The 27,590-nt window shown below is 41.9% G+C and overlaps 1 protein-coding gene across 2 annotated transcripts in view; it reads left to right on the top strand.

The window, feature by feature from the left end:
• The window catches only part of LOC117372372 (plasma membrane calcium-transporting ATPase 1-like), a 28,847-nt gene extending 2,832 nt beyond the window's left edge, over positions 1–26,015 (top strand). Inside the window, exons 3-21 of one of the 2 annotated variants that reach the window (XM_055222742.1) lie at positions 2,817–3,014; positions 3,879–4,136; positions 5,300–5,425; positions 6,378–6,548; positions 6,963–6,989; positions 14,085–14,225; positions 15,894–16,108; positions 16,560–16,802; positions 17,464–17,705; positions 18,033–18,270; positions 19,286–19,465; positions 19,550–19,637; positions 19,822–19,928; positions 20,156–20,347; positions 20,536–20,749; positions 21,318–21,529; positions 22,158–22,265; positions 23,407–23,595; positions 25,664–26,015. In XM_055222742.1, coding sequence (XP_055078717.1) covers positions 2,817–3,014; positions 3,879–4,136; positions 5,300–5,425; positions 6,378–6,548; positions 6,963–6,989; positions 14,085–14,225; positions 15,894–16,108; positions 16,560–16,802; positions 17,464–17,705; positions 18,033–18,270; positions 19,286–19,465; positions 19,550–19,637; positions 19,822–19,928; positions 20,156–20,347; positions 20,536–20,749; positions 21,318–21,529; positions 22,158–22,265; positions 23,407–23,595; positions 25,664–26,008 — 3,494 coding nt within the window. In that variant the 3' untranslated portion in view covers positions 26,009–26,015. The remainder of the gene's footprint in view (positions 1–2,816; positions 3,015–3,878; positions 4,137–5,299; positions 5,426–6,377; positions 6,549–6,962; positions 6,990–14,084; positions 14,226–15,893; positions 16,109–16,559; positions 16,803–17,463; positions 17,706–18,032; positions 18,271–19,285; positions 19,466–19,549; positions 19,638–19,821; positions 19,929–20,155; positions 20,348–20,535; positions 20,750–21,317; positions 21,530–22,157; positions 22,266–23,406; positions 23,596–25,663) is intronic. The other variant, XM_055222743.1, reaches the window with a different exon arrangement.
• The last annotated feature ends 1,575 nt before the right edge of the window (positions 26,016–27,590 follow it).

The following is a 27,590-nucleotide window of genomic DNA, read 5'->3' as shown; positions in this document are numbered from 1 at the left end:
ATAATATTTTAATTTATTGGGATTTGGACTTTAGGATTGTTTTGTCTTCATTTGTTACTATCATTATATTTTCTGTAAATTGCACTTCACAAGCTCACAACCACATTTTGACCCTTTACTATTGTTTGCATAGGAGTGTAATGGGTGTGGAGGCTATTTGCTGTTGCTGCTTTGTGTTCGCTGTATGTCTATGTCCATTTCCTTCAGAAAGAGTGTGATGTGCCTCGTGATAAGGGCAGATGTTCCTTGTGGAGAGGACAGAGCTCTAAATATAGTGGCTCTGAGTTTGTCTAAGGGTCTATGGTGTGATCTGCAGACTGCTCTAAAGTTACCTCTGACCAGAGGCACCACACAGTCTGACCTGCAGAAGTCTCACTACATGATTTTAACACAATTTAATAATACTTGGAAATTCTGTTATAAATAAATGTGTCTTTCATGTTAACTTCATTCAGTTATGTGCACTTCAGATCCACGTGCAAATGACAGGTTCAACTACCAACTTCAGTAAAAGTGATAGCTTGTTACTTTCCAGAGGTGAGAGGTCACCTGCATGACTCCATTGAAATAGAAGGTTAAAATCATACTTTGGAATATTCTCCATGGAGACAGACACATTTTATGCCACTGTGGAATATTACAGTCAAAGGAACGACATTTCCAATACATAGGGGAGAAGACTTGACATGGAGGACACTTGTGGGGGTTGTATATTTTCTTCCTAGGAGGAAAAATAAGGTCATAATTGTGTTACAGTGGACTGCTTTATCATGTCTGCAGCCTGCCTGTGGTTTACCACTAGAATGACATAAGTGTGCAATAGGGATGCACAATATTGAGAATAAATCTATTTGCGATCTTTCTGACAAGTATTGCGACTAGATTTGTGATATACTGTATGTTAAAAAAGTAGGATTCTGTTCAGACTGCACATTGTAAACAACTACAAGCATTAACATTTAAGACTGAAATATGAGTTGATGAACTAATACAAGAATCCCATGTATTTCAGAGAATTTTCTATGTAAAGACAGGGTATTTTGTTCCTTGCAGAGGACATTCTATTATCTAAATTACTGCATCAATGATTGGGATTACACTGGACTTTACCATGAAATATCAAAAAGGTAAATGCACAAATGTCAAACCTGATCATTTCAATCAGTGACTAGACCCAAGAAGTCACTATTACAAAAAACACTACAACAATATAAATTTTAGCTGCCCCCATCTGTATTAAATATTACTGATACTTTCCAGCTGGTGTCATCAACATCTCTGGGGGTGTGATGCTAACTGGAGGCACTGCTCTGTCTGAAGCTCTGTTCCTCAAGTTAGACTTTACTCTGAGCTTTGTTTTAACACAATTATATGACCATAAAGAACTGACTTAGTTGAAGCTCTAACAGGTGAGATGAAGTCCCTCTCACATAACATTACAGTCACAAGATAGCTAGCATTAGCCAACAGTTTTTCATTAAGTCACTCCAACCTTTTTGTTGAAAATCAAACAACCAAAAAGGACCATGGATGCTCGTACTGACCACAGGCTTCTGAAAATATTGTTTAAATGTTGTTTAAATCCATTTGGTATATTTTCTTGAGTTTGCTTTTTTGGCGGTATTTCCTTATGCGTGCATTGTGTCACCATGGCAACTGCTGAATATTCTGCAAAAGACATACATGCAGATGTCCTCCCCCAGCATGATGTTACTACAGAGTATAAATATAAATTTTAGCTGCCCCCGATCTGTATTGATTATTATTGGTCGATAGAATGTTGTGACGCAATTGACCCAAACAGAGCTGAGTGCATTTTGTGGAATAACATTAATAAATGACATCAGGACGCATGTTGTTTCTCCACCTTTTCCCACCTTGTCCTCATCTTGAACTTCTGGCCTCTGTGAAGTATTTGGTCAGGCCTTTGACATTTATCTTCTTATCATTTATTCATCTTCTCTGTCCATCTTGAGTGCGCTCAATAAACTGTGTATTCAGTTTATCGCCCCCTGCTGACACAGAGCAGTGAAATGTCAGCAGCAGCTTGAAATCAGCTGAAAACCCCTCACACTGTGCCAGCGCCCCGTGTTTCTGTCTCAGGCACATTCATTATCCCGCATGATCCTCTCCCAATCTTATAAACACTGTCAAAAGGGAGAGAAACACTGTGGACAACCAGAACATTCATTATGCTAAATGTGCCTATAAATGTCTTGATCGTGGTTTATAAAGGTGCAGAATCATCAGCTGTGCATTGCAATTTATTGCAGTTTACTGTTCGTGTACAGTAGTTTTCTAGAGGACAATCATCAAATGAATTTCAGAAATGACTGTTTATATGCATTTATGTATGTATATATATATATATATATATATATATATATATATATATATACACACACACACATATATACATACATTATATATATACACACACACACATATATATATACACATACATTATATATATATATATACACACACATATATACATACATTATATATATATATATATATATATATATAGAGAGAGAGAGAGAGAGAGACAGAGACAGAGAGAGATATAATATATATATAGAGAGAGTCCTCAAATATTGCATATAACTCAAAGCTGAAACCCATGAATGTCACCACCTTCAGTTCATATATTTGTATTTATGTAAATTGTTACATTTTCTGCCTGTACAGTGATATTTAACATACATTTTTGAGATTAAAACCAGGATTAGAACAGGACTAACACCAACAACTAAAGTGCTCAACCCAGTGTGAATGTGAATTTAAGCCTAATTGTGTTATGTTTTGTGTCACAGGTTTAGATGGAACCATTGAGGACATTGAGAGGAGAAAACAAGAGTACGGTCTGAACTCAATACCACCGAAGAAACCCAAAACTTTTTTACAGTTAGTCTGGGAAGCGCTACAGGACGTGACGCTCATCATTCTTGAGGTGGCAGCTGTAATTTCTCTAGGCCTTTCTTTTTACCAGCCGCCTGGATCCGAACGACTAAGTAAGTTTCTATCCATGGGTTTCAGAACGATAAATAATGAGTGTTATCATAGTGATTAGCAATGTAAAACAAAATATATCTTTTGAATGGCCCCTCAAAATGTTGCATATAGCAGGAAGTTTAAGCACATGAATATGTGAGATTCTTCAATTTGATCTACATAAATCAGCTTTTCTAAACATAATATGACTTGGTTAAATGGGTTGTAGTTATTTGAGTATTTGGGGGGGGGGGGGGGGGGACTAGACTAACTATAAAAGAAGTGGGAAGATAAGTGAAACAACAACAGTATTGCCACTTTAAAATAATATTACTCAAGTAGAAGTAAAAAATATGGTGTAGTCATAGATGAATAATAAGGATGGTGCTTAAAAATTCCACTCACAGTTATTGCTCCAATGAAGTACCAAAATGACATGAATGTAATGTGATTGGTATGAACACTTGTTCTGCCTTTTAAAACATTGTTAATTAATCTACAATAGGTTTAAAAACATGAGTTGCAAAATATACATAAATAAGTGTGTGCTCCAGAAAGGTCCATGATAGAAATGGTTTCAAAAGCAGTCCGATTGATTTTAGAAACAGTTGTGCTGAGTATAAGCATTCATTGGATATTACTGAGCTTAGATTGTGTAATGCTTATGTCAGTTAACAGCTGTATAATTTTGTGGAAATAGGGGATCTCATAAGAACTTTGAAAAGCCAATTTGTATGAACTTTATTTAGTTTGACTGTCTTTCTACAAACAGCTCAAATAAACACAACAAAATGAGAACTTGCTGAAATTTAACCCTAAATGTCAATGGTGCTCTGTGCGTAACATGTAATGAACTCATATGTGCATTGTTTTGTTTTCTTGAGGTTGTGGTAAAGCTGCAGGAGGCCTGGAGGACGAGGGAGAATCTGAGGCTGGGTGGATTGAGGGGGCGGCCATCTTGTTGTCAGTCGTGTGTGTTGTCCTGGTGACCGCCTTCAACGACTGGAGCAAAGAGAAGCAGTTCAGAGGCCTCCAGAGCCGCATCGAGCAGGAGCAGAAGTTCACCGTGGTCCGAGCTGCGCAGGTCACTCAGATCAAAATATCCGAGATCGTGGTCGGGGACATTTTACAAGTCAAATATGGTGAGAAATTGTTCCAGAGTATACTGTTACACACACTACAGTTTACATTTTTATATTAAAGGTGCACTGTGTAACATCTTTCTCTCCGTGTCTGGGTGGGTCCAGTTTTTCCCATCAACCAAAAACATGCACAATAGGTAAAATCCTGGGAGTAGTGGGTAGTCCTGACCAAGACCAGCTCAAGCTCTGGCTCAAGATCATTAAAGGATGGGTCAAATGCAGAGAATGCGAATCACCAACAATTGGCTGTCACCTTGTTCATGGGGATTTTATCACTTTGCCTATAATGTTCCACAGTCTGGCATACCTATCTCCATGGAGAAAACCAGCTGAAGCTACCAGGCCAATTTACAGTACAAATCTGTGGAGAGGTGACACCACTCACAGTAAGAATGCAGGTATTTTTAACAACAAAGACACCTGTAATAAAATAAATGCCAGATGTTTAATGGCATACTGTAACATTTGATGCAAAGCAATAACATCTCCATAGAGACAAGCAGTGTTGTATTTAGAAGTTATTCCAAACTTTCAGTATAAAAAGTGGTGTGAATAGATGCAGGACTTGTCCATGAGTTCAGAGACAGTTGGAGAGCAGTGCGTGTGTTAAAAGGGCTTTGAAGGCTTTACTCAATCTTATTAAATGACTCTTGTGGATAGACAACATTCATCAAGACCAGTGCTCTCAAAATGAGTTGGTGTTGCCTCTTCATGTCTCTGCCTGTATTTAACCCTTAAGCAGTGATAACATTTTATAGTTATTATGTTTATTATTACTTTTAGTTTAACTTGCACCAATATGGTAAAAATAATGCCTTCTTAAAATGAAGTACTCATTTTGGTTTGGGAAAAAGTGGTAGCAGTGCATCCCTTTTCACAGTATAACAGTGTTATAGGTATTATGAAACATTGTGATTTTACAATTTTTCATGACAAAGAACAGTAAAATCCAGTTCAGTTTTCATTTCACATTGCTAGATCACCATATCTCTTGTTGGCAACCAGTTTTATGAAATCCAACTTTCTGAATGGTAAAAAGTAAATGTGGCGTGAATGGATTGATGAAAAAAACCCAAAACATTACATTCAGGTTTACGCACCTTTTCTCTTCTACATGACACGTATCACAAAGAGTAAAAAAAAAAGTTCTGCTCTGTGTTCAGGCGACCTGCTTCCTGCAGACGGGATTCTGATCCAGGGAAATGACCTGAAGATCGACGAGAGCTCTCTGACGGGAGAGTCGGACCATGTGAAGAAGACAGTGGAGAAAGATCCCATGATGCTCTCAGGTCAGGCCCAAACACAAACTTTCACCAGCCGTGAAGTGCATATGACAGGACTGTGGTAAATGTTTATCGTAGTTTTTACACCAGTTAAGTAGCAGAAAATGGATGGATGAAGCAGCGGTTTGTGGGAAATGTTTCCTATGTCATCAGCACCAAAATTTCCATCCAAAGTGCAGGGACAAAGTGCATTTTAGCTCATCATCATCACAATCACACACACTTTTCCCACCCCACTATTGGTCAGCTCTGACTGAATGACAAGTACATCTAACTGATCATAATTAAGTATGAACTCCCAGAACATGCAGGTAGTTGTATTTAAAGACAGTTAAAGTTAAAGACCGGATAAAGTTGTGAAATATGGTGGTAAAAATCAAATCACGACCTATTTATTTTTTGGTGTAATCGTCATATTGTGTTTTATTAATTCTGTTTTTAATGCAGCTCATGTTTAAACACATCATAGAGCTACTTGAATTGTAATAAAACTGACACCTGTGCACCCACCACTCTCCTCCACCTCCTTTGGGTGAGGAAAAACTCGCCTATTCACTCATACATTCATGCACCATTGTAGTCTACTCAGAACAGCATATGTGGGGATGACTGCACTGGTTCATCTCTGTTAACATGACGTCTTCTGAATGCATAATTGTTTTTTTAAAGAATTTATTTTCCTTCAACTATAGCCTTATTGGATACTTATTGCATTATATGAAATTTAAACAGGGGCTATTGTGCTAAGTCCACTTTTTTGAGTTTTCTATCTTGCTATAACATTGTTCCCTCATCAAAAACATACCTCAAGCGATTTTCTGATTTATTTGTGCATATTTGAGGGATCTTCATCGAAATATGTTATGTGTTAGCAAAATAGTGTAATACCCCCTCTTTAAGATTTACAGTGTGTTTTTGTGCAGAGTGAGCTGAAGTAAACTCTGTACTTGTGTCTCAGGCACTCATGTGATGGAGGGCTCTGGGAAGATGGTGGTGACGGCAGTGGGCGTGAACTCTCAGACCGGGATGATCTTTATGCTGCTGGGAGCTGAGGAGGAAGGTGACAAACCCGAAAAGGACAAGAACGACAACGACAAGAGCAAGAAGAAGAGTAAAAAAGAGAAAAAGAGTGAGTCTACTTGGACACCACAGGAGATCAGGTTTAGGGTGCACATAAATGCATGCACATAAATAACACCAAAACTAAGACTAAACTGGGACTAGGACTGCAACTAAACCTGCTTTAGACATGGACTAAACAAGGACTTGAACAGGACCAAACCAAGCCAAGTCTACACTATGACAAAACTAGGCACAAATTAGGACCTAACAAGTACAAGTGAGAACACACTCTTAGACTCAGATGGGTAGTATCAGTTACATTATTTAAGCACAATTTTTGGATGTGGTTAACTAATGAACACATAAAAACAATAAATATGTATAAACATGTACATTTTCAAATCACTGTTTTTGTTTTGTGGTCTTCCACGATTATTTTTAGATGACAAAACAATTTTACAATTTTTATGTTTATCCACAGGTAAAAAGGAGGACAAGTCCAAAAAAGGTGAGCATTTGATATCAGAAGGCTTTCTTTGGAATCTTTCTTTTACACCTAATAAATAATACATAAAATAATGCTAAAAAAGGGTTAGGGTTATGTATTAGGTTCAGTTTAAATTTTCTAGCACCAAATTATATATATTACATTAGTTAAGACGTTAGATTGGGGTAAAAAATTGACCTAGAGCCCATTTATGTGTTCTCACCATAGCCTGTATAAAAACCAAGGGAGTGTGACGTCAGCCATAGCATTTGGCTCCATTTAAATTAAGCTCATTGAGGCTAGCAGACGTGTATCATGGCAACCAAAGAGCCAATCTGGCATGAGGCTGTTGAAGGTAACACCCCTTCCCGCCTACACCGCTGGTTCAGTAGGAAGCGGACACTTAGCAAAGCTGTCAATCAAATGTGTAGACGTCTGTAGAACTAATGTACATTTTAAGATCAAAATGATGAGCCTGACTGCAGCAGTTACGGAGAGAGGAGCAACAGTTTTTCAGTAGAAAGTGAATTGGAGCCAGAGTCGATGGAGCTGGTAGTGCGCCCATAATCACTTCCTATTTAGAACGTGGCAGCTAGCAGGTTAGATATGTCCATTTATATATACCATCTATGATTCTCACACTTGCTTCATTCGCTCTTTCAAAGCAGTAGACTCTCTGTCTCCTTTTTGCTCTTTGCTGCTTTAACCACACACTTTAGTCCATGCACCTTCTACCCTCATGTTGCAAATTTACCTTCTTTTTTACTTGGGTGAGAATAAGAACAGGAACACAAATACAAGACAATAACAAACATCCCTGTAACATAGTAAGGCTGGGCAATATTGTGATCTGATTCCCTTGACAATCTGCTATTTTAGTTAAATCATCATACACTCACCTGAAGGATTATTAGGAACACCATACTAATATGGTGTTTGACCCCCTTTCGCCTTCAGAACTGCCTTAATTCTACGTGGCATTGATTCAACAAGGTGCTGATTCATTCTTTAGAAATGTTGGCCCATATTGAGGAGCATCTTGCAGTTGATGGAGATTTGTGGGATGCACATCCAGGGCACGAAGCTCCCGTTCCACCCCATCCCAAAGATGCTCTATCGGGTTGAGATCTGGTGACTGTGGGGGCCATTGTAGTACAGTGAACTCATTGTCATGTTCAAGAAACCAATTTGAAATGATTCAAGCTTTATGACCTGGTGCATTATCCTGCTGAAAGTAGCCATCAGAGGATGGGTACATGGTGGCCATGAAGGGATGGACATGGTCAGAAACAATGTTCAGGTAGCCCGTGGCATTTAAACGATGCCCAATTGGCACTAAGGGACCTAAAGTGTGCCAAGAAAACATCCCCCACACCATTACACCACCACCACCAGCCTGCACAGTGGTAACAAGGCATGATGGATCCATGTTCTCATTCTGTTTACGCCAAATTCTGACTCTACCTGTCGTAACGGGTAGTGCGGGTGTGGACCAAGGAGTGCAGACTCAGGGCAAGTTGACAGTGTTTACAAAATGGTGAATTTCAGTTTTTAATAGTTCATTTTTTTCACACACGGGGAGCCAGGGAGTGGGAGGCAGACCAGACGGGCGTAGTGCAGAGTGGGGACGGGAAAGCCAGGACCAGAGCGAGGACAGGATCAGGACGAGACCAGGGCAGGCCGAGCCAGAGTAGTCCAGAGAGCGGGAGCCAGGGCAGGAGGCGAGAAGCAAGCCAGAGACCAAGACGGAACAGGAGGCAAGGCAGAGGGGTGGACTGTACCGGAGCTGGAGCGCAGAGGCAGGAGCAGGAATGAGCGAGAGCAGGAATCTGTAAGGTGGCAAAAAGTCCAATGAGTAACAGGCAGACAGGCAACAAAGATGCAAAAACTAAACTGGAGCATTCACATCGACACGCAGACGGTCTGGCTCCGAGTGTCTTCTCCCAGCTCCTCTTAAGCGCGGCAGGTGGTGGTGATTACCCTGATGGGACACAGGTGCGTGCGGGAGGAGCCGAGGGCTCCGCCCAGCTCCAGGTACAGACAGGTGAGGGAGGGGGAAGAGCACACAGGAGGACAGAAAATGCAAGCATCATGTCCTCCCGTGGACCCACCACCTGCGGGAGGAGCCATGAGGGGCGGGTGCGGAGAGATCCGGGTAGCAGTCGAAGGCGGGGACCTCGACGACCGGATCTCCGGACATGGAGACTAGCTCTGGGGACATGGAATGTCACCTCGCTGGGGGGGAAGGAGCCTGAGCTTGTGCGGGAGGTTGAGCGTTACCGGCTAGATATAGTCGGCCTCACCTCCACGCACAGCTTGGGCTCTGGAACCCATCTTCTTGAGAGGGGTTGGACTCTCCATTTCTCTGGCGTTGCCCGCGGGGAGCGGCGGCGAGCTGGTGTGGGCTTGCTCATTGCCCCACAGCTCAGCTGCTGCGTGTTGGAGTTCACTCCGGTGAACGAGAGGGTCGCGTCCCTGCGCCTTCGGGTCGGGGACAGGTCTCTCACTGTTGTGTCGGCCTACGGGCCAAACAGCAGTGCAGAGTACCCGGCCTTCTTGGAGTCCCTGGGAGGGGTACTAGACAGTGCACCAACCGGGGACTCCGTTGTTCTCCTGGGGGACTTCAACGCCCATGTGGGTAACGACAGTGACACTTGGAGGGGCGTGATTGGGAGGAACGGCCTCCCCGATCTGAACCCGAGCGGTGTTTTTTTATTGGACTTCTGTGCTAGCCACAGCTTGTCCATAACAAACACCATGTTCGAGCACAAGGGTGTCCATCGGTGCACGTGGCACCAGGACACTCTAGGTCGGAGGTCGATGATCGACTTTGTTGTCGTGTCATCTGACCTCCGACCGCGTGTCTTGGACACTCGGGTGAAGAGAGGGGCTGAGCTGTCAACTGATCACCACCTGGTGGTGAGTTGGATCCGCTGGCGGAGGAGGAAGCCGGACAGACCTGGCAGGCCCAAGCGTATTGTGAGGGTCTGCTGGGAACGTCTGGCGGAGCCCTCCGTCAGGGGGGTCTTCAACTCCCACCTCCGGGAGAGCTTCTCCCTGATCCCGGGGGAGGTTGGAGACATGGACTCCGAGTGGGCCATGTTCTCCACCTCTATTGTTGATGCGGCTGCTCGTAGCTGTGGTCGTAAGGTCTGTGGTGCTTGTCGCGGCGGCAATCCCCGAACCCGGTGGTGGACACCGGAAGTAAGGGATGCCGTCAAGCTGAAGAAGGAGTCCTATCGAGCCTTGTTGGCTCGTGGGACTCCTGAGGCAGCTGATGAGTACCGGCAGGCCAAGCGTGCCGCGGCTCGGGCAGTCACAGAGGCAAAAACTCGGGGTTGGGAGGAGTTCGGGGAGGCCATGGAGGAGAACTATCGGACGGCCTCAAAGAGATTCTGGCAAACCGTCCGACGCCTCAGGAGGGGAAAGCAGTGCTTCACCAACACTGTTTACAGTGCGGGTGGAGAGCTGCTGACCTCGACTGGGGATGTTGTCGGGCGGTGGAAGGAATACTTTGAGGATCTCCTCAATCCCACTGTCACGTCTTCCGAGGAGGAAGCAGAAACTGGGGACCCAGAGGCGGACTCGTCCATCACCCTGGCTGAAGTCACTGAGGTGGTTGGCAAGCTCCTCGGTGGCAAGGCTCCGGGGGTGGATGAGATCCGTCCTGAGTACCTCAAGTCTCTGGATGTTGTGGGACTGTCTTGGCTGACACGTCTCTGCAACATCGCGTGGCGGTCGGGGACAGTACCTGTGGAATGGCAGACCGGGGTGGTGGTCCCTCTGTATAAGAAGGGGGACCGGAGGGTGTGTTCCAATTACAGGGGAATCACACTCCTCAGCCTTACCGGTAAGGTCTATTCCAGGGTACTGGAGAGGAGAATCCGACCGATAGTCGAACCTCGGATTCAGGAGGAGCAGTGTGGTTTTCGTCCTGGTCGTGGAACACTGGACCAGCTCTATACTCTCCATCGGGTCCTCGAGGGCTCATGGGAGTATGCCCAACCAGTCCACATGTGTTTTGTGGATCTGGAGAAGGCATTCGACCGTGTCCCTCGTGGTGTCCTTTGGGGGGTGCTCTGGGAGTATGGGGTCCGGGGCTCTTTGCTAAGGGCTGTCCGGTCCCTGTATGACCGGAGCAGGAGCTGTGTTCGCATTGCCGGCAGTAAGTCAGACCTGTTCCCAGTGCATGATGGACTCCGCCAGGGCTGCCCTTTGTCACCGGTTCTGTTCATTATATTTATGGACAGAATTTCTAGGCGCAGCCAGGGGCCGGAGGGGGCCTGGTTTGGGAACCACAGGATTTCATCTCTGCTGTTTGCAGATGATGTTGTCCTGATGGCTTCTTCAAGCCAGGACCTGCAGCAGGCACTGGGGCGGTTTGCAGCCGAGTGTGAAGCGGCTGGGATGAGAATCAGCTCCTCCAAATCCGAGGCCATGGTTCTCGACCGGAAAAAGGTGGTTTGCTCTCTCCGGGTGGGTGGTGAGTCTCTGCCCCAAGTGGAGGAGTTCAAGTATCTCGGGGTCTTGTTCACGAGTGAGGGAAGGATGGAGCGTGAGATTGACAGGTGGATCGGTGCAGCGTCTGCAGTGATGCGGTCGCTGTATCGGTCCGTTGTGGTAAAGAAGGAGCTGAGCCGGAAGGCGAAGCTCTCGATTTACTGGTCAATCTACGTTCCTACCCTCACCTATGGTCATGAGCTTTGGGTAATGACCGAAAGGACAAGATCGCGGATACAAGCGGCTGAAATGGGCTTCCTCCGCAGAGTGGCCGGGCGCACCCTTAGGGATAGGGTGAGGAGCTCGGTCACACAGGAGGAGCTCGGAGTAGAGCCGCTGCTCCTACACGTTGAGAGGAACCAGCTGAGGTGGCTCGGGCATCTGCTCAGGATGCCTCCTGGACGCCTCCCTAGGGAGGTGTTCTGGGCATGTCCCACCGGGAGGAGGCCCCGGGGAAGACCCAGGACACGCTGGAGGGACTATGTCTCTCGGCTGGCCTGGGAACGCCTTGGGGTCCCACCGGAGGAGCTGGAGGACGTGTCCGGGGTGAGGGAAGTCTGGGAGTCCCTGCTTAGACTGCTGCCCCCGCGACCCGGCCCCGGATAAGCGGAAGAAAATGGATGGATGGATGTCTCTACCATTTGAATGTCTCAACAGAAATCGAGACTCATCAGACCAGGCAACATTTTTCCAATCTTCAACTGTCCAATTTTGATGAGCTTGTGCAAATTGTAGCCTCTTTTTCCTATTTGTAGTGGAGATGAGTGGTACCTGATGGGATCTTCTGCTGTTGTAGCCCATCCGCCTCAAGGTTGTGTGTGTTGTGGCTTCACAAATGCTTTGCTGCATCCTTGGTTGTAACGAGTGGTTATTTCAGTCAACGTTGCTCTTCTATCAGCTTGAATCAATCATCCCATTCTCCTCTGACCTCTAGCATCAGCAAGGCAATTTCGCCCACAGGACTGCCCCATACTGGATGTTTTTCCCTTTTCACACCATTCTTTACAAACCCTAGAAATGGTTGTGTGTGAAAATCCCAGTAACTGAGCAGATTATGAAATACTCAGACCGGCCCGTCTGGCACCAACAACCATGCCACGCTCAAAATTGCTTAAATCACCTTTCTTTCCCATTCTGACATTCAGTTTGGAGTTCAGGAGATTGTCTTGACCAGGACCACACCCCTAAATGCATTGAAGCAACTGCCATGTGATTGGTTGATTAGATAATTGCATTAAGGAGAAATTGAACAGGTGCTCCTAATAATCCTTTAGGTGAGTGTATTGTGACTCAGTAATTCTGTTTCCCCACTCACTCCTCCTATTGGTCAGCCTTTATCATGCTCTCAGTGAGTAAAGGTGGTTTTAACTGAGTACAATGAAGTATAAACACTAAGAAGAAGCAGAAGGCTTTTACATTTTTAAAGTAGTACATTTAGTGTGATTTTGATTTAAGTGTTCAACTTTCAAACCATGAGGTGCAGTAACACACAATATGCATACACACACAATCATACCAGCCATACAGCAAATGTATATAAATCTACATTGTGATCTATGCGCTAAAAATTGTGATTGTGGCACATTGCCCACTCCTGTTGGTGGGTAACAGGTGACATCAAAAACTTCTATTGCCCTTATTCCGCCCCGCCCATTCATTTCGATGGAGAAAAGTTTTGGTGCTAAAATATGATATGAAATAGTAAATAATAATAAAATAAATTGTATAAAACGTTCTATGCTCATGTGACCAACAATTCAACACTGCACTGATTCTCTGTGAGGCTTTAAAACGGCTCTGTAGTCCCTATAGAACTTACTGTCAAGATCAGCAGCCCTGTGCAAAATAATACAACCTGAATAACAATGGCGGTGCCCACAGCAACTAATGAAATAAGGTGAATAGGTCCATATTATTTAATACAGATGGGGGCAGTTAAAATTTATTATAGTACAAAATAGTTATCATACAGTAAGTTCTGGAGTCTAGTCAGTTATATGTATATACTCAGGTTCAACATTTGTGCATTTTCCGTTTAAATATTCCAAGGCAAAGTGCAGTGTAATCAATAATAGGAAAAATCATGACATTGTTGCTTTATAGAATCTGAAAACCACTAATAACCGAGCAATCCCTTTTATGAATGAACAAACTGCAGCCTCTTTTGTTGTGGCCGGGCTTTTGATCGGAGGTGGAGGGCTTCACCTGTAAGTGAGCAGCAGGTGCTCTGACTCCAGTGACGGCGATTAGGAACAAGAAGATTATCAGAGCCTAAGCTCTGCAGCTGTGTCCTCCTCCTCTGCTTCTACACTTCTAACCTCGATACTGAACAAGGATCAGCGCTCACATTACTTTACAACTTCAGTTTAGAAATCACGTTTAGGCAGGTCATTAATTTATTTATTTAATGATAGGCCGTTGCGATGATCCATCTCTTTTTCAAATGGTTTATGATAATTATTATATAAATGTATTGTTCAATGAATAGATGGAAAACATATTCAGTCTCTCAGACCACCAGCACTCACCCACTCACACACCACATCACATTTGCTAATATGATAAAAATGTGTGAGTTAAGATTCATGTGTCTGATGAGTCTTGCCTTCTGTGCAGACAAACAGAAGGATGGCGCCCCTGTGGAGATGCAGCCGCTCAAAGATGGAGAACCAGGAAAGAAAACCAACCACCCCAAGAAGGAGAAGTCTGTGCTACAAGGAAAGCTCACCAGACTGGCTGTGCAGATCGGCAAAGCAGGTACACTGTCTTTTGTTAAAAGGGACGTATTATGTAAAATCAACTTTTATGAGCTGTTACTTATGTTATAAAGGTCTTACAAAGTTGTATTTTGATTGATTCATGCATGTTTGGGTAACCCTGTATTGTTCGAGTTTTGAAATTTTCAGAAAGTTTTTGTCAACACCCTATCTCCACCCACTGCTCTGTACTTTCTGATTATTCCAAAAATTCAGACTCTAAGTCATACGTCTATCTTTGAGAAATTCTATATAGCTGTTTTTTAGCAATAAAAATACAGTTTTGAACAGAAAAAATAACCATATTAGATCAATATTGCTGATTATATTACAGCAACAATTATCTAACAAAATGTATATTGTATAACCGTTGTGCGCTGTTAAGGGATGTTTGTGTATCTGAAGGTACGTCTGTGTAGACCCTCAGTAGTCCAGGTCTGATCCATAGCAAACAACAAAGTTAAATCTGTCAACTGGACAAATCTTGTAGGAGTGAAGACGTTTCGCTGCTCATCCAAGCCGCTTCTTCAGTTTTGAAGAGCTTCAGTTCTGACAGTTGACAGATTTAACTTCATTGTTTGCTATCTGAAGGTACATTTATCGTGATAACTTTGGCTGTGATTGCTCAATTGCCATGAAACAGATGTGCATTTTTACAGGTTTTTATACATATGTGAGTTTCATCCCAACCAGACAGATTTTGGTGATTTCAGACGTTTTGTAGTTTTGTAGATACTGAGCATGTTTCAGAAATATGTGTATCAATTGACTTTCGTTATTCCATTTTCACTTTTCTTTTTACTCCTACACTCAAAATCAAGATGAAAATCATTTTTGGTGCAAATTTTCACTTTTCTGGAGCAAACTCAATGATTTTTTTTAAAAAACAACTTTTAGCCTCCCCTCACTTCTACTGTGACCCTATATGAAAAATAACTATATTTGAACAATTGGTGCGTAGAAAACGGGGGAGATTTTCTTTTTACCAAAAGTGGTTTGGATGTGTTGTAATGAGTAACTCTTCAAGTCTGAATAGTGAAAAAAATATGTCAAATAGTATAAGGCATTTGAATCAGAGGCCAGTATGTCCTTATACTGTATAGAAATATGTGAATCTGAGGATGCAATTATAGTGATAACTTTGCCCTACTCAGACTTTGCTTGTGGTTGTTGCCAGATGTGCATTTTTAGAGGTCTTTAGACATGTGTGATTGGATAAACTTTGGCGACATGAGAAGATTTGTAAACACTGAGCATGTTTCAGAAATGTGTATATCCAGTGACTTCCATTATATCCATTATAATCTCATTTGCAGCTTTGGGGTTAAATTAAGTCCTCTGTATACGGTCTGCATCTAATTAGAAAGTGTTTTGTGAGCATTAGCATGCTTGTTGTTGTTAGCTTTACCGTCATGGCAAAACTCTACTCTGGTCACTGAAAGTTATAAAAAACACTTATAAACTCATCACAGTGAATAATTTGGATTGTCGGAAAGCATAAGTTAATGAGAAGTAACTGCAAACAATTTAAATAAACTAGTTGTTTTTCACGTTTTCAAAATAGTAAAAATCTGTTACAGCACCTTTAAGGCTTGTGCTAAGAATCTCTGCAGTGCATTGCTGTGTTTGCAGCTGTTTAGGCCTGTGTCTCTGTGCTTCTGTTCTCCAGGTCTGTTCATGTCTGTCCTCACGGTCATCATCCTCATCGTTCGGTTCGTCATTGACACTTTCGCTGTTCAACAAGTACCCTGGAATAAAGACTGTGTTCCCATCTACATACAGTTCCTGGTCAAGTTCTTCATCATCGGAGTCACTGTGCTGGTGGTGGCTGTGCCTGAGGGGCTGCCTCTGGCCGTCACCATCTCCCTGGCCTACTCCGTCAAGGTGTGTAGGACCTCACTGCAGCCTCCAGTAGAGTTTACAGGGGGAAAAGGGGGAACCTACTATTTGTAATGTGCAGATTCTAAAGTGAGGACGGATAAATATTGGACTAATCTAAACTATTTGGTCCTGCAGTCAGGTTTAGTGAGTGAATGTGGGGTGTGGAAGTGAGTGATAGGTGGTGGTAGGAAAGCCAGATGTTTGGATAATGGCAGCCCCGCTTTGATCGGTCTACTCCAAGTTACTTACCAGGACCAACTATGCAAAGTGAATTAATTTGTAACATTTTTAACATTTTACACAGCGCATTTATTTTGTGCTAATTTATAATGTGGGTCTATAGGTTGTCACCACATATAAAAAGCTTACTATTACTCTATTTTTACGACTTTTTGTTACATAAATGTTTGTGCATTTTTAAAATTTTTGACTCATCTTCTTTACCTGATTTCAGAAAATGATGAAGGACAATAACCTGGTAAGACACTTGGACGCCTGTGAAACAATGGGAAACGCGACAGCCATCTGCTCCGACAAAACAGGGACCCTGACCATGAACCGTATGACCGTCGTCCAGTGCTACATCACAGGACAATATTTTAAACATGTCCCCCCTCCAGACGTCATCCCCAAAAACTCCATGGACCTCCTCATCAAAGGGATCGCCATCAACTGCGCCTACACCACCAAGATCATGGTAGGCGATTAAAGTGGGACTTAACACCTAAACTCCACCCAGAGCCACATTTCAAATACAGCTTCCTAGAGGACTAAAGGGGAAGTGAGGGGAGAGGAAGGGTGGAGTCAGGATATATCAGGAACAGTGTGGTTGGTCTAACAGGTATTCACACTTTACAGTTCAAACTCATACTCAGAAACACCTGGCTGTAATCAGGGCAGTCTTGTGATGTCACTAACTACTTGAAATTGCAGACGGAACTGATGGGAACACAAACTTAGATTTAGGGCTGAAAATTTGGACCTTGATGCAGACATTCAGGTGTAAATTTAGAACTTACAAGGTGTTTTATTACATTTTTCCTTGTTTTGAGAAGTAAATAAAAGCAAGCTGAGGCTTGAGTTTGATGGTGATAAGCTAAAATACAGATCACGAAAAAAGATCAGATGCGGTGTCAGGTGGGTGTAAAGAATTGCCTAACATTTCATTAGTTTAGCACTGGTTTTGTACGGGCAAATGTGGCGCAGAGTAGTACTTACAGTTAACACCACACCTCCAGGGAATGTTGATGACATCAGGTGCAAAGTATCAATAGAGTACAAAGTAATGATACATGTAATTACAGTGAAGAGATTACACTATTACATTATTTTACTTGTGAACATCGATGTCTCCACAGCCTCCTGAGAAAGAGGGAGGACTGCCTCGGCAAGTGGGGAACAAAACAGAGTGCGCCCTCTTGGGGTTCGCCACAGACCTGCGCCGTGATTACCAAACCATCCGCAACCAGTTTCCAGAGGAGACGCTGTTCAAAGTGTACACCTTCAACTCAGTGAGAAAGTCCATGAGCACTGTGCTGCGCAACTACGACGGCAGCTTCACCATGTTCAGCAAGGGGGCGTCAGAAATCCTTCTAAAGAAGTGAGTTCTGGGCCAGAGCAAGAGGACAGAAAATCACCAACACTGTCATGGGGGGGATTCATTGTTCGATTTGGAACCTTACCTGTTTTTCAAGCTGCGCATGCTCATATACTTTCACACAAGCACTGAAGTTGCTATATTAGTTTTTGAGATTAATTTGATCAAATTTACTCCTGGAATATAAACTATTCAACTGATAAATACTCACTCAAAGTCTGAAAATTATGTATTTAAACTGTTAATACATCTTACAATGACATCTTTACTCAGTTGTAAATATTTTGATACTTCCTGTTTGACAGTCTGAATGAAATATTTTCTGCCCAGGTGCTGTAGGATCCTATCGTCGGGGGGCGAGGCGAAGAACTTCCGTCAGCGTGACAGAGACGCGGTGGTAACGAGTGTGATCGAGCCCATGGCGTCAGAAGGCCTGAGGACCATCTGTCTCACCTATAAAGAGTTTCCGGCCTCAGAGGGAGAGCCAGACTGGGATGATGAGGCTCACATCTTGACCGGACTCACCTGCATCTGTGTGGTGGGCATCGAGGACCCGGTCCGACCAGAGGTACTCACAACATCCAGTCATGATTTTAGTAAATTCTGCTCACAACCATATTTCAATACGTGGAGGACTAAAGGGGAGAGTGAAGGGGGAGGAGTGGCAAAGGTTAGATATGATAAACATGATGATTGGTCTAACAGGTATCCACATCCACATGCAGCCAGGTATATGTAATCAGAAACACCTGGCTGTGATCAGGGCAGTCTTTCCTGGAAATTGCAGAGGCCACTGAAGGCCACACAAACTTAGATTTACCGTAGATATTTTTGACCAGAAAGCTGCAAATTTCTCAAGTTTGCACCAAAGTTTTAAAAAATACCAGAAACAGTTGAGAATGTCATTAAAAGACTATATACACAGTTTAGTTGTGCAAAAATGTGGATTTAGTGTTTAGTTTTAAGTCCACTTAAAGATAACTTTAAGTCCATCTCAGTCCATTGAACCCTATCCAGCTAGTCATTTAAAGATATTAATAAAGATGGCTCCTTCAGGGCTCCAGGCTGCAACCAAATGCGAGTTGGCATCTGTGTGAGTTTTTTTTCTCAAGTATGCTTTTGTGTGTTTTTAATGTTTTTGATTGGAGGAGAATACAAATTTACTGAAATCAAATAATTTTCTCAGTCAGAACTGCTCAGTATTTGCAGTTAATAATTTTGAGTAATTTACCTTCTTTAACTAGAAGTGCTTCTAGAAAATAAATGCTAGTCTGGAGCCCTGCCCTTAATTAACCTCCTTAATCAGGGAATCCTACAAGTAAATGACACACTGCTGTGAGGTCCAGTTTGTAGAAAAAGAAGATCCAAATTATTATCCTTTATTTGGTTACCCTCATGGGACTAATTTTGAAGAAGGACCTTTTGACCATAAAACAATTACATAATGAACAAACCCCAGATTTGTACCCCCTTACACTGTGTCGACATTGTAACATCCAATCAAAGGTCTTATTAAATTGTACCGTCCTCTGCACATAATTCTTCACCTGTCCTTAAAGTTAACTTTTTCTTGTCTGCTGCAGGTGCCTGATGCGATCAGGAAGTGCCAACAGGCCGGCATCACTGTGAGAATGGTCACTGGGGACAACATCAACACAGCTCGAGCCATCGCCACCAAGTGTGGGATCCTCCATCCGGGAGAGGACTTCCTGTGTCTGGAAGGAAAAGAGTTCAATAGACGAATCAGGAACGAGCTCGGAGAAGTCAGTGCAGTAACATGAAACAGTATCAGTGTTTTCATGTTAGGTGTTATGTCTTGTTTATTTTCATGTGTTCTCTTTCCACAGATCGAACAGGAGCGGATAGACAAGATCTGGCCTAAGCTCAGAGTCCTGGCTCGCTCCTCTCCCACTGACAAACACACTCTGGTCAAAGGTCAAGTCATATTTCTTTTTATTCACTTCAGTGCTCCCACAATTGTATAGATGATCTGATCAGTCTAACAATCCTGTCCATCTGAACTCAAAGGGTTGGAGCAGAACAAATATTCTGCTTTCAGTCTTATGTATTGTTTTTGCCTTTTAACACTGCTCTCTCTCGTCTGATTTGGTGTGAACAGGAATCATTGACAGCACAGTCCTGGAGCAGAGGCAGGTCGTCGCTGTGACCGGAGATGGGACCAACGATGGCCCAGCCCTCAAGAAGGCAGATGTGGGCTTCGCCATGGTAACACCTTTATTTATAGAATATAACAAGTTCATTAGCATTACGGTTTCAGCTAAGGAAAGGTCAATGAAACACTAGTGGGCCAGAGTCTGGACCAATCAACACCAGGGTTTGGGCAGAAGTCAAAGGTGAAATGAATCAAAACAAAAAAATACCAATCTGCCGTGAGCCAGGTTAGACTCCCTTGGCCAGTGACCTGTGTGTTTTGACCCTGTGTTTGTGTTTAGGGCATCGCGGGGACAGATGTGGCCAAAGAGGCGTCAGACATCATCCTGACAGACGATAACTTCAGCAGCATTGTGAAGGCCGTGATGTGGGGACGGAACGTCTACGACTCCATCTCCAAGTTCCTCCAGTTTCAGCTCACCGTGAACGTGGTGGCTGTGATTGTGGCATTCACCGGAGCCTGTATCACCCAGGTACGAGGCACACCACTAGCTCAGGGTATTAGGGTTTATTAGGGTATGGATCTGTACTTCCACAAGTAGACAGAGAGAAGGAAGCAGAAAAATGCAACCTACATAATTATTTTTTGTAGAGGCTGATGTTTTTGTATGTCCCTGATAAATAAATGTATTCTGATGGTAAATGTCTCTGTTGTTTTCAGGACTCTCCCCTGAAGGCCGTGCAGATGCTGTGGGTGAACTTGATCATGGACACTTTTGCGTCTTTGGCTTTGGCCACGGAGCCGCCCACAGAGTCACTCCTGCGCAGAAACCCGTACGGACGAAAGAAACCACTCATCTCACGCACCATGATGAAGAATATCTTTGGACATGCTGTCTACCAGCTCACCATCATCTTCAGCCTGCTTTTTGTCGGTCAGTATTTTTTTAGTTAGTTATTTTTTAGTTAGTTATTTTTAAAGCAGAAGGCAGTATGTACTGCTGAGTTTCGTATGGGAGCTTTGCATGCTTCTGGCCTAAAGGGTTTAATTGAGAAGGGGTGAAAATATTCTTAATATGTTGATTTTCTCAGGTTGTTGAATATAGATGTATTGATTGATAGTCCAAGCCTGTCAGCCTGATAACATCCATGTCATGCCTCCTTTTGACTTTTACAGTCTCGGCTGCCTCGTGTTTTTATTCGTGATTTTTGCAGCCTCTGACCCGGGGCTGCTGTGCTGTGTGAGCGGCTGGGCAGCGGGCTCAGAGTGAGCGCTCTGAGGAGTATTTTGGGCTTCTAATTATCAGATAAAATTATCTGTGAAGATTTTAATTATCAGAATTGTCAGTGTAATGTCATAATTACCATTATCAGCCGATAATTATCACGAGTATTATTGTGTAATGTAATCAAATGTAATTATTGGGTTATCTGATTTTATTGGCCATATAAATTGTCTTAAATCTTAAATATGAAGAGAACTGCCTTGCCTCTCTGTTCCAGGTGAGCTCATGTTTGACATTGACAGTGGCAGAAATTCTCCTCTTCACGCTCCTCCCTCTGAGCACTACACCATTGTCTTCAACACTTTTGTCCTGATGCAAATCTTTAACGAACTCAACGCCCGAAAGATCCACGGAGAGAGGAATGTGTTTTACGGGGTCCACAGAAACCCTATCTTCTGCAGCATCATTCTGGGAACGCTCCTAGTGCAGGTGACCGCTGGACTTAGAAATGTCATACTTTTATATAAGTAATTATAATGAAAAAAGTATAGCTAAAATTATGATTTATAATTATACAGAGGCTGTACATTGCTGTTCATTTTGTAGACTAAAGTTTTTTATCACAATTTTTATCAATGAATTATATTTTCAAATCTAAGGCAACGTCGCATGTGGATTAAACTCACACAGACAGAGACTGTACATTGCCCCAGTCATAATTTCACTGACTAAAACAAAAAAGTAATGTTCATGACTAAATTGACAGACTTTTTTGTCAACTAAAACTATGATTAAAAGTAGATAGTTTTATAGACTGAATGTTTTTTTTAAACATAAAAAACTAAACATGAATAAAATGGAAAATACATATTGTTCTAGTGTGTGTTGCCCGTGTAATCCCTCAGTTGTCCATGGTTTACCAGTGTCTTTTCAGAGTTAGAAAAGACAGAAGCTACTTGCAAAATGTATTCATTCTATAAAACTTCCAGTCAATTTTCTTTTGCGTTTCAGCTCTAGGTTCTTGGCCTAACAGTGACCAGGCTTCAAAAATCCTATTAAACCTTATATATTGGTATTCACCTTAGACAAAGTTGTCTTAAATTGTCTCTGTTTTCAGATCGTCATTGTTCAGTTTGGAGGGAAGCCGTTCAGCTGTGTCCCTCTCAGCGCAGACCAGTGGCTCTGGTGTGTGTTCTTTGGCTTCGGTAGCTTACTCTGGGGACAGGTACAGTACAAACACACACTTTAACACACAATTATACACATATTTAAACATGTTTATTCACAATTATGCACATTTTGCATATTAACCAAGCAAAAACAAACTTTTATACACTGTACACAATTATACACAGGGCTCCAAACTGCCACCAAATGCTTTTTGTGATCTGTGCGAGTGTCAAAAGAATCTAAATATATATGATAACTTTATAAATAATGATTTTATATGTCTTAATAGATTTAACTAGTATGCACTACTAAATACAAAAAATACTAACAAAATAATCGAAAATCAGATCCTAATCGGTACTAAAACTAGTATTGAAACTATATACTCATTTGTGCAAGTATCGATACTGAAAAACAATCACATGACTGGATGAAATTTTACCTTTCCTGAGCAGGTTCATCTTGAAAGAGCTAGTGTAAGACCAGAACAGTATAATATATATATATAAAAAGTTATTTTTTGGTGAAAATTACAATATTGTCTTTAAAAGACCTTTCTAAAAAATCATTTGGGCTACAAAATAATTCTTGTATTATGACAACAGTAACTAACTACTATTAATATACACTGCCTGGCCAAAAAAACGGTCACACACTCTAATATTTGATTGGATGCCTTTAGCTTTGATTACAGCATGCATTCGCTGTGGCATTGTTTTGATTTCGCTTCTGCAATGTCACAAGATTTATTTCCATCCAGTGTTACATTAATGTTTCACCCTGATGTTGCATTGATGATGGTAGAGTCTGACCGCTGCACAAAGCTTCTCCAGCACATCCCAAAGATTCTCAATGGGGTTAAGGTCTGGACTCTGTGGTGGACAATCCATGTGTGAAAATGATGTCTCATGCTCCCTGAACCACTCACAATTTGAACCTGATGAATCCTAGCATTGTCATCTTGGAATATGCCTGTGCCATCATTCAGTATATTCAGGTAGTCAGCTGACTTCAGAAAGCTAATTGCCCATGCGGTAATTATCCAATAGGAGGCTCATACCTATTTGCTTAGTTAAATCCAGGTGGTGACTTATGAAATCTTCATGAACCCAACCTTCACTGATAAATTTAAACCCTGATGTTTCTGCCCTGGTCCTGTCTGTTGGGCTAAACCTTCCACTCTGTGGTGTCCCCAGGTGGTGACCAGTGTCCCGACACGGATGCTAACATGCCTGAAGCCAGCAGGACACAACACTCAGAGAGATGAGATCCCAGAGGAGGAGCTGGAGCCTCAGAAAGACGACTTTGAGATCGACCATGCGGAGATGGAGCTGAAGAAGAGCCGCGTGCTGTGGTGCCGAGGACTCAGCCGCATACAAACACAGGTCACTATGGCAACACAGGGAATGGGAGGAGTCAAAAGGTCAAATATTGATACTTTGCAGTGACATCACGCTGGGGTGACACAATGCACACATTAGCAAACACTGCCCAAAAGGTTTTAAGATTGTCTAAAAATTCAAGAAAAAATGCAAAATGGCTCTAAACAACACATTTTCAGAAGCCTGTGATCAATACGAACATTCATGGTTTGATTTGCAACAAAAATAGTGGGTGAGTAACTGAAAATACTATTGGCTAATGCTAGCTAGCTTGTGACCATGATTATATGTGTGAGAGACTTATTTAACAGTACACACCAACTCATCAGTTAAAATAAAGTACAGATTAAAGTCTTATAAAGCCTGAGAAAGAGCAGAGCCTACAGTTAGCATCACACCCCCATGTCATTTTGATGACAGTAGTGGCAAAGTATCAATATACACCAAGGGGCAAGCAAGGTATTCTGGAGATGAGCTCCTAAGCTCCTGACTAGTTGGCCCAGTGACACTGAAGGATGGCAGGCAGAGGCAGAGGACAAAATTTCTTACAGGGTCAATAAAGTGAACCTTAACCCTGTAAAAAACTGCAGCAACAACAACAGCTTAAAGTTCAAAGAAAGTCTGTTCAGCACAAGATTCTTCTTCATCAGGTGATATGTTTGTTTGTAGTAAAAGTTTTAATAGGCAAATTTGTGACATTTTTCCACAGATGTACTGAATATTTGACTTTTTTAGACCCTCACTTTTAATAGAGTGTTGCATGTTATCTCTGTGTCTGAGCTGACCCTAACCATAAGCAATAGACTTGTACTTCACTTAGGTACTCCTGGTACCTGACAGCACTTTTTTTTTTGGTGATCACCCACTGCTTCTGACAGATCAACCGGATTTAAATGGGGCAATGCAGAGAATTAACTTTTCTGACCATAATATCTAGCTCCACTTCATATTCTGTATGTGATGATACATTTGACTTGCATAGTACTTTATATAGTGTTTTTAAAAGCCCTGTTACAATTATGTGCATTGTCTGTGTAATCCCTCAGTCGTCCAGATCTGATCCATAGTAAAAGTCAAAGTTAAATCTGTCAATTGGACAAAACATAGGAGGGAAGATGTTTTGCTGCTCATTCAAGCCGTTTCTTCAGTTCTGGTCAGATTGCAGGTGGACGATACCTTATATCTTTCTGAAAGGAGGAGCTAACTACACTGAAACTATAAACAGCTATTGTATCTTTAAATACAACCTTTCAACCATTACATTTCCATCTCAAAGCCTCTAACCACTAATATGAAGATAGTGAGGTTCAGATCTTAGCCAAAGAAAAGAAATGGTTTGAGAGATGAGTTAACGAAGCAATTTTTATTAGGAGAGACAATTCTTCCTTAAACAGGAATGGGGGCCTGAGACATAATCTGTCCCCCATCTATAACCCCATCCTCAGACCCAAAACAAACAAAAGGAACCATGAGAAAAATGGGGTGAGCCAGAAGAACCATTAAAGTTGAATAGAGGCCATTAAGACTGAAACTGAAGACAATAGCTGTTTACAGTTTCAGTGTAGTTAGCCCCTCCCCTCAGATAGTTATAAGGCAGTGTCCACCAGCAATCTGACCAGAAGTGAAGAAGCGGCTTCGATGAGCAGCCAAATGCCTTCACTCCTACAACTTTTAGTCCAGTTCACAGATTTAACTTCGGCTTTTACTACTTATGTGCATTACTCATTCACTCCACGGTCTTTGGTAGCAAGCTAATATAGCCACAGCTGCAATAGGGGAAACTGACAAAAGCAAGAATGCCAGTTGAACACACGACATTCATACTAGGCAATGTGGGTGAAGCGGACACAGCAATAGTTTGCACTAGATCCAACGCTGTCCCATTATAGCATCATTCCCAGCTATCTCCCGTTCAACTACTAACCAGACCCAACCTTACTTAGCTTAGAGATCATATAAGCTCTGGCATTGACAGGGACCTATGTAATTATCTATATACTGTATTACTAGCACATAATAGAGATTTCTTTGTGATATTTTTTCCATGTGCCCCCTGTGTCTGTGTCCCCAGATCCGTGTGGTGAACGCCTTCAGGGACAGTGTATCTCCATATGAGGGACTGGAGACGCCTGAGTCGCGAAGCTCCATCCACAACTTCATGTCTCACCCCGAGTTCAGGATCGAGGACTCAGAGACGCACATCCCCCTGATCGACGAGGTGGACGAGGATGAGCCTCCAACCAATCGGAATTCTGTGTACCTGCCACACCAATCAAACACATCACAGAACTCCAACTCCAACAACAACGGAGGCCCTGAACGCATCACTGGGCCCCAGCTCCTGTCCGAATCCAGAAACTCCACTCTGCAGCGCTGCCCTGGGAGCCCCCTGCACAGCCTAGAGACCTCACTCTAACTGTCAGATACACACTCGGTTCACTGTTCAAGAATTAACACATTCAATGGACTGAATTCAGAATATTTATGTAGAGTTTAAAGGCTTGGACCAGTTCATATTCATTTAGTTATTAGGGCTAAATTGTTATTCTAAAACTTCATGTAACATGTAGCTTTAAAGCCATCGTGTCACTTTTTTTAGCCAAAAAAGTTGATAAATAAAGGTTTGACTCAAACATGGCCAGGAGGAGGGCTTACACCTGCTTATCACCATGGAAATGTATTGCTTTTGCTTGACATTAAATGTAACAATCTCCATGGCGCATGTTCCAAAGTGTGATTTTAACTTTAAGTTACAGTTCAGCCAATTGTTCTTGATCTGATTTTAAGCAGTTGAAAATATGTTATTAGGGTTGTTCAAGTACCTAAACCAATTCACCAATCCAATACCTTAATTTGCATCAAGAGATGCAACTGCAGCTGTTTATGTGTCATTCATTTAAGCCCAGAGCTCTGTCTTTAGGCTCTGCTGTTGCTACAATAGTCATAATAACTCATAGCTAACTAATAGTCATAGAAACTGTAAAGAGACACTGCATAAACTGTGCGGCAACAGCACTTTTGGTCACGACTTCAATCTATGATCTCAGCAGGACTAGTTTAGATAAAAATGAATCCATCTAAACTAGTCAAGATAACTCAAGTTCAAGTTAATATTCTGAATTTAAGACAGTTTAACTTGAATCGATCAATAGCTTTAATTGTTAGTTTAGTTGAAAAGTATTTAAATGTATGTTGCTGTTGTTTTTTTTTAAAGCTTGTTGAAGCTTGGTGTAAAAAAAATCTAAAATGTAAAAAAGAGAGTTTGAAGGTGTTTGTGAGAGAATGTCTTCACTAATTGTTCATATCCGTTCTATGTTTTGTGTACTTTAGCATAAAATAAACGTTTTTATTAAAATATATCCTTGTCTATCAACTTGTTTGTTGGAGACTGAAATGCGTAGCAGTTCAATCTGCAGTTTCTAACTTTCTCATAATTTGAGAATTCTCGCATTGTAATCAAAGTACTTAAACTTGAACCTAAATCTGTATTTACTTATGAATATATTTTGCAAGTGTTAATTAATAAAACAGAAATACAAATAGATCGAAGTGATAATATACGACGGAGTATAAGGGTCACTTGGATTAAAAAAAAAAAAATATATATATATATATATAAATATATATATATATATATATATATATATATATATATATATATATATATATATATATATATATATATATATATATATATATATATGCGGGCGCTACGAGAAAAAAGTCGTAATATTAGGAGAATAAAAGTCGTATTTTTATGAGAGTATAGGCTGCTGTGCGTGAATGAATGACCAGTGTGTTATGGAGAATTTAGAGCATTTTGTTCAGATAAACTTTTAACTGGGGTTTACGCACGATGAAATACTGTGTCTTTTATCCCACCATCACCACACTATCATCAGTATAAGTACTTTGAAGGGACACTGCCAGCATTTGAGTTTGTTTATGTCGGAGGAACCAGACAGATTTAGAAGAAATTGCTATATCTGAACAAAATG

Source organism: Periophthalmus magnuspinnatus, chromosome 6 (assembly GCF_009829125.3).
Source record: "Periophthalmus magnuspinnatus isolate fPerMag1 chromosome 6, fPerMag1.2.pri, whole genome shotgun sequence".
NCBI classification, from domain to species: domain Eukaryota; kingdom Metazoa; phylum Chordata; class Actinopteri; order Gobiiformes; family Gobiidae; genus Periophthalmus; species Periophthalmus magnuspinnatus.
Note: the sequence above shows the minus strand (reverse complement) of the source record. Positions and strands in the feature narration are given on the sequence as shown.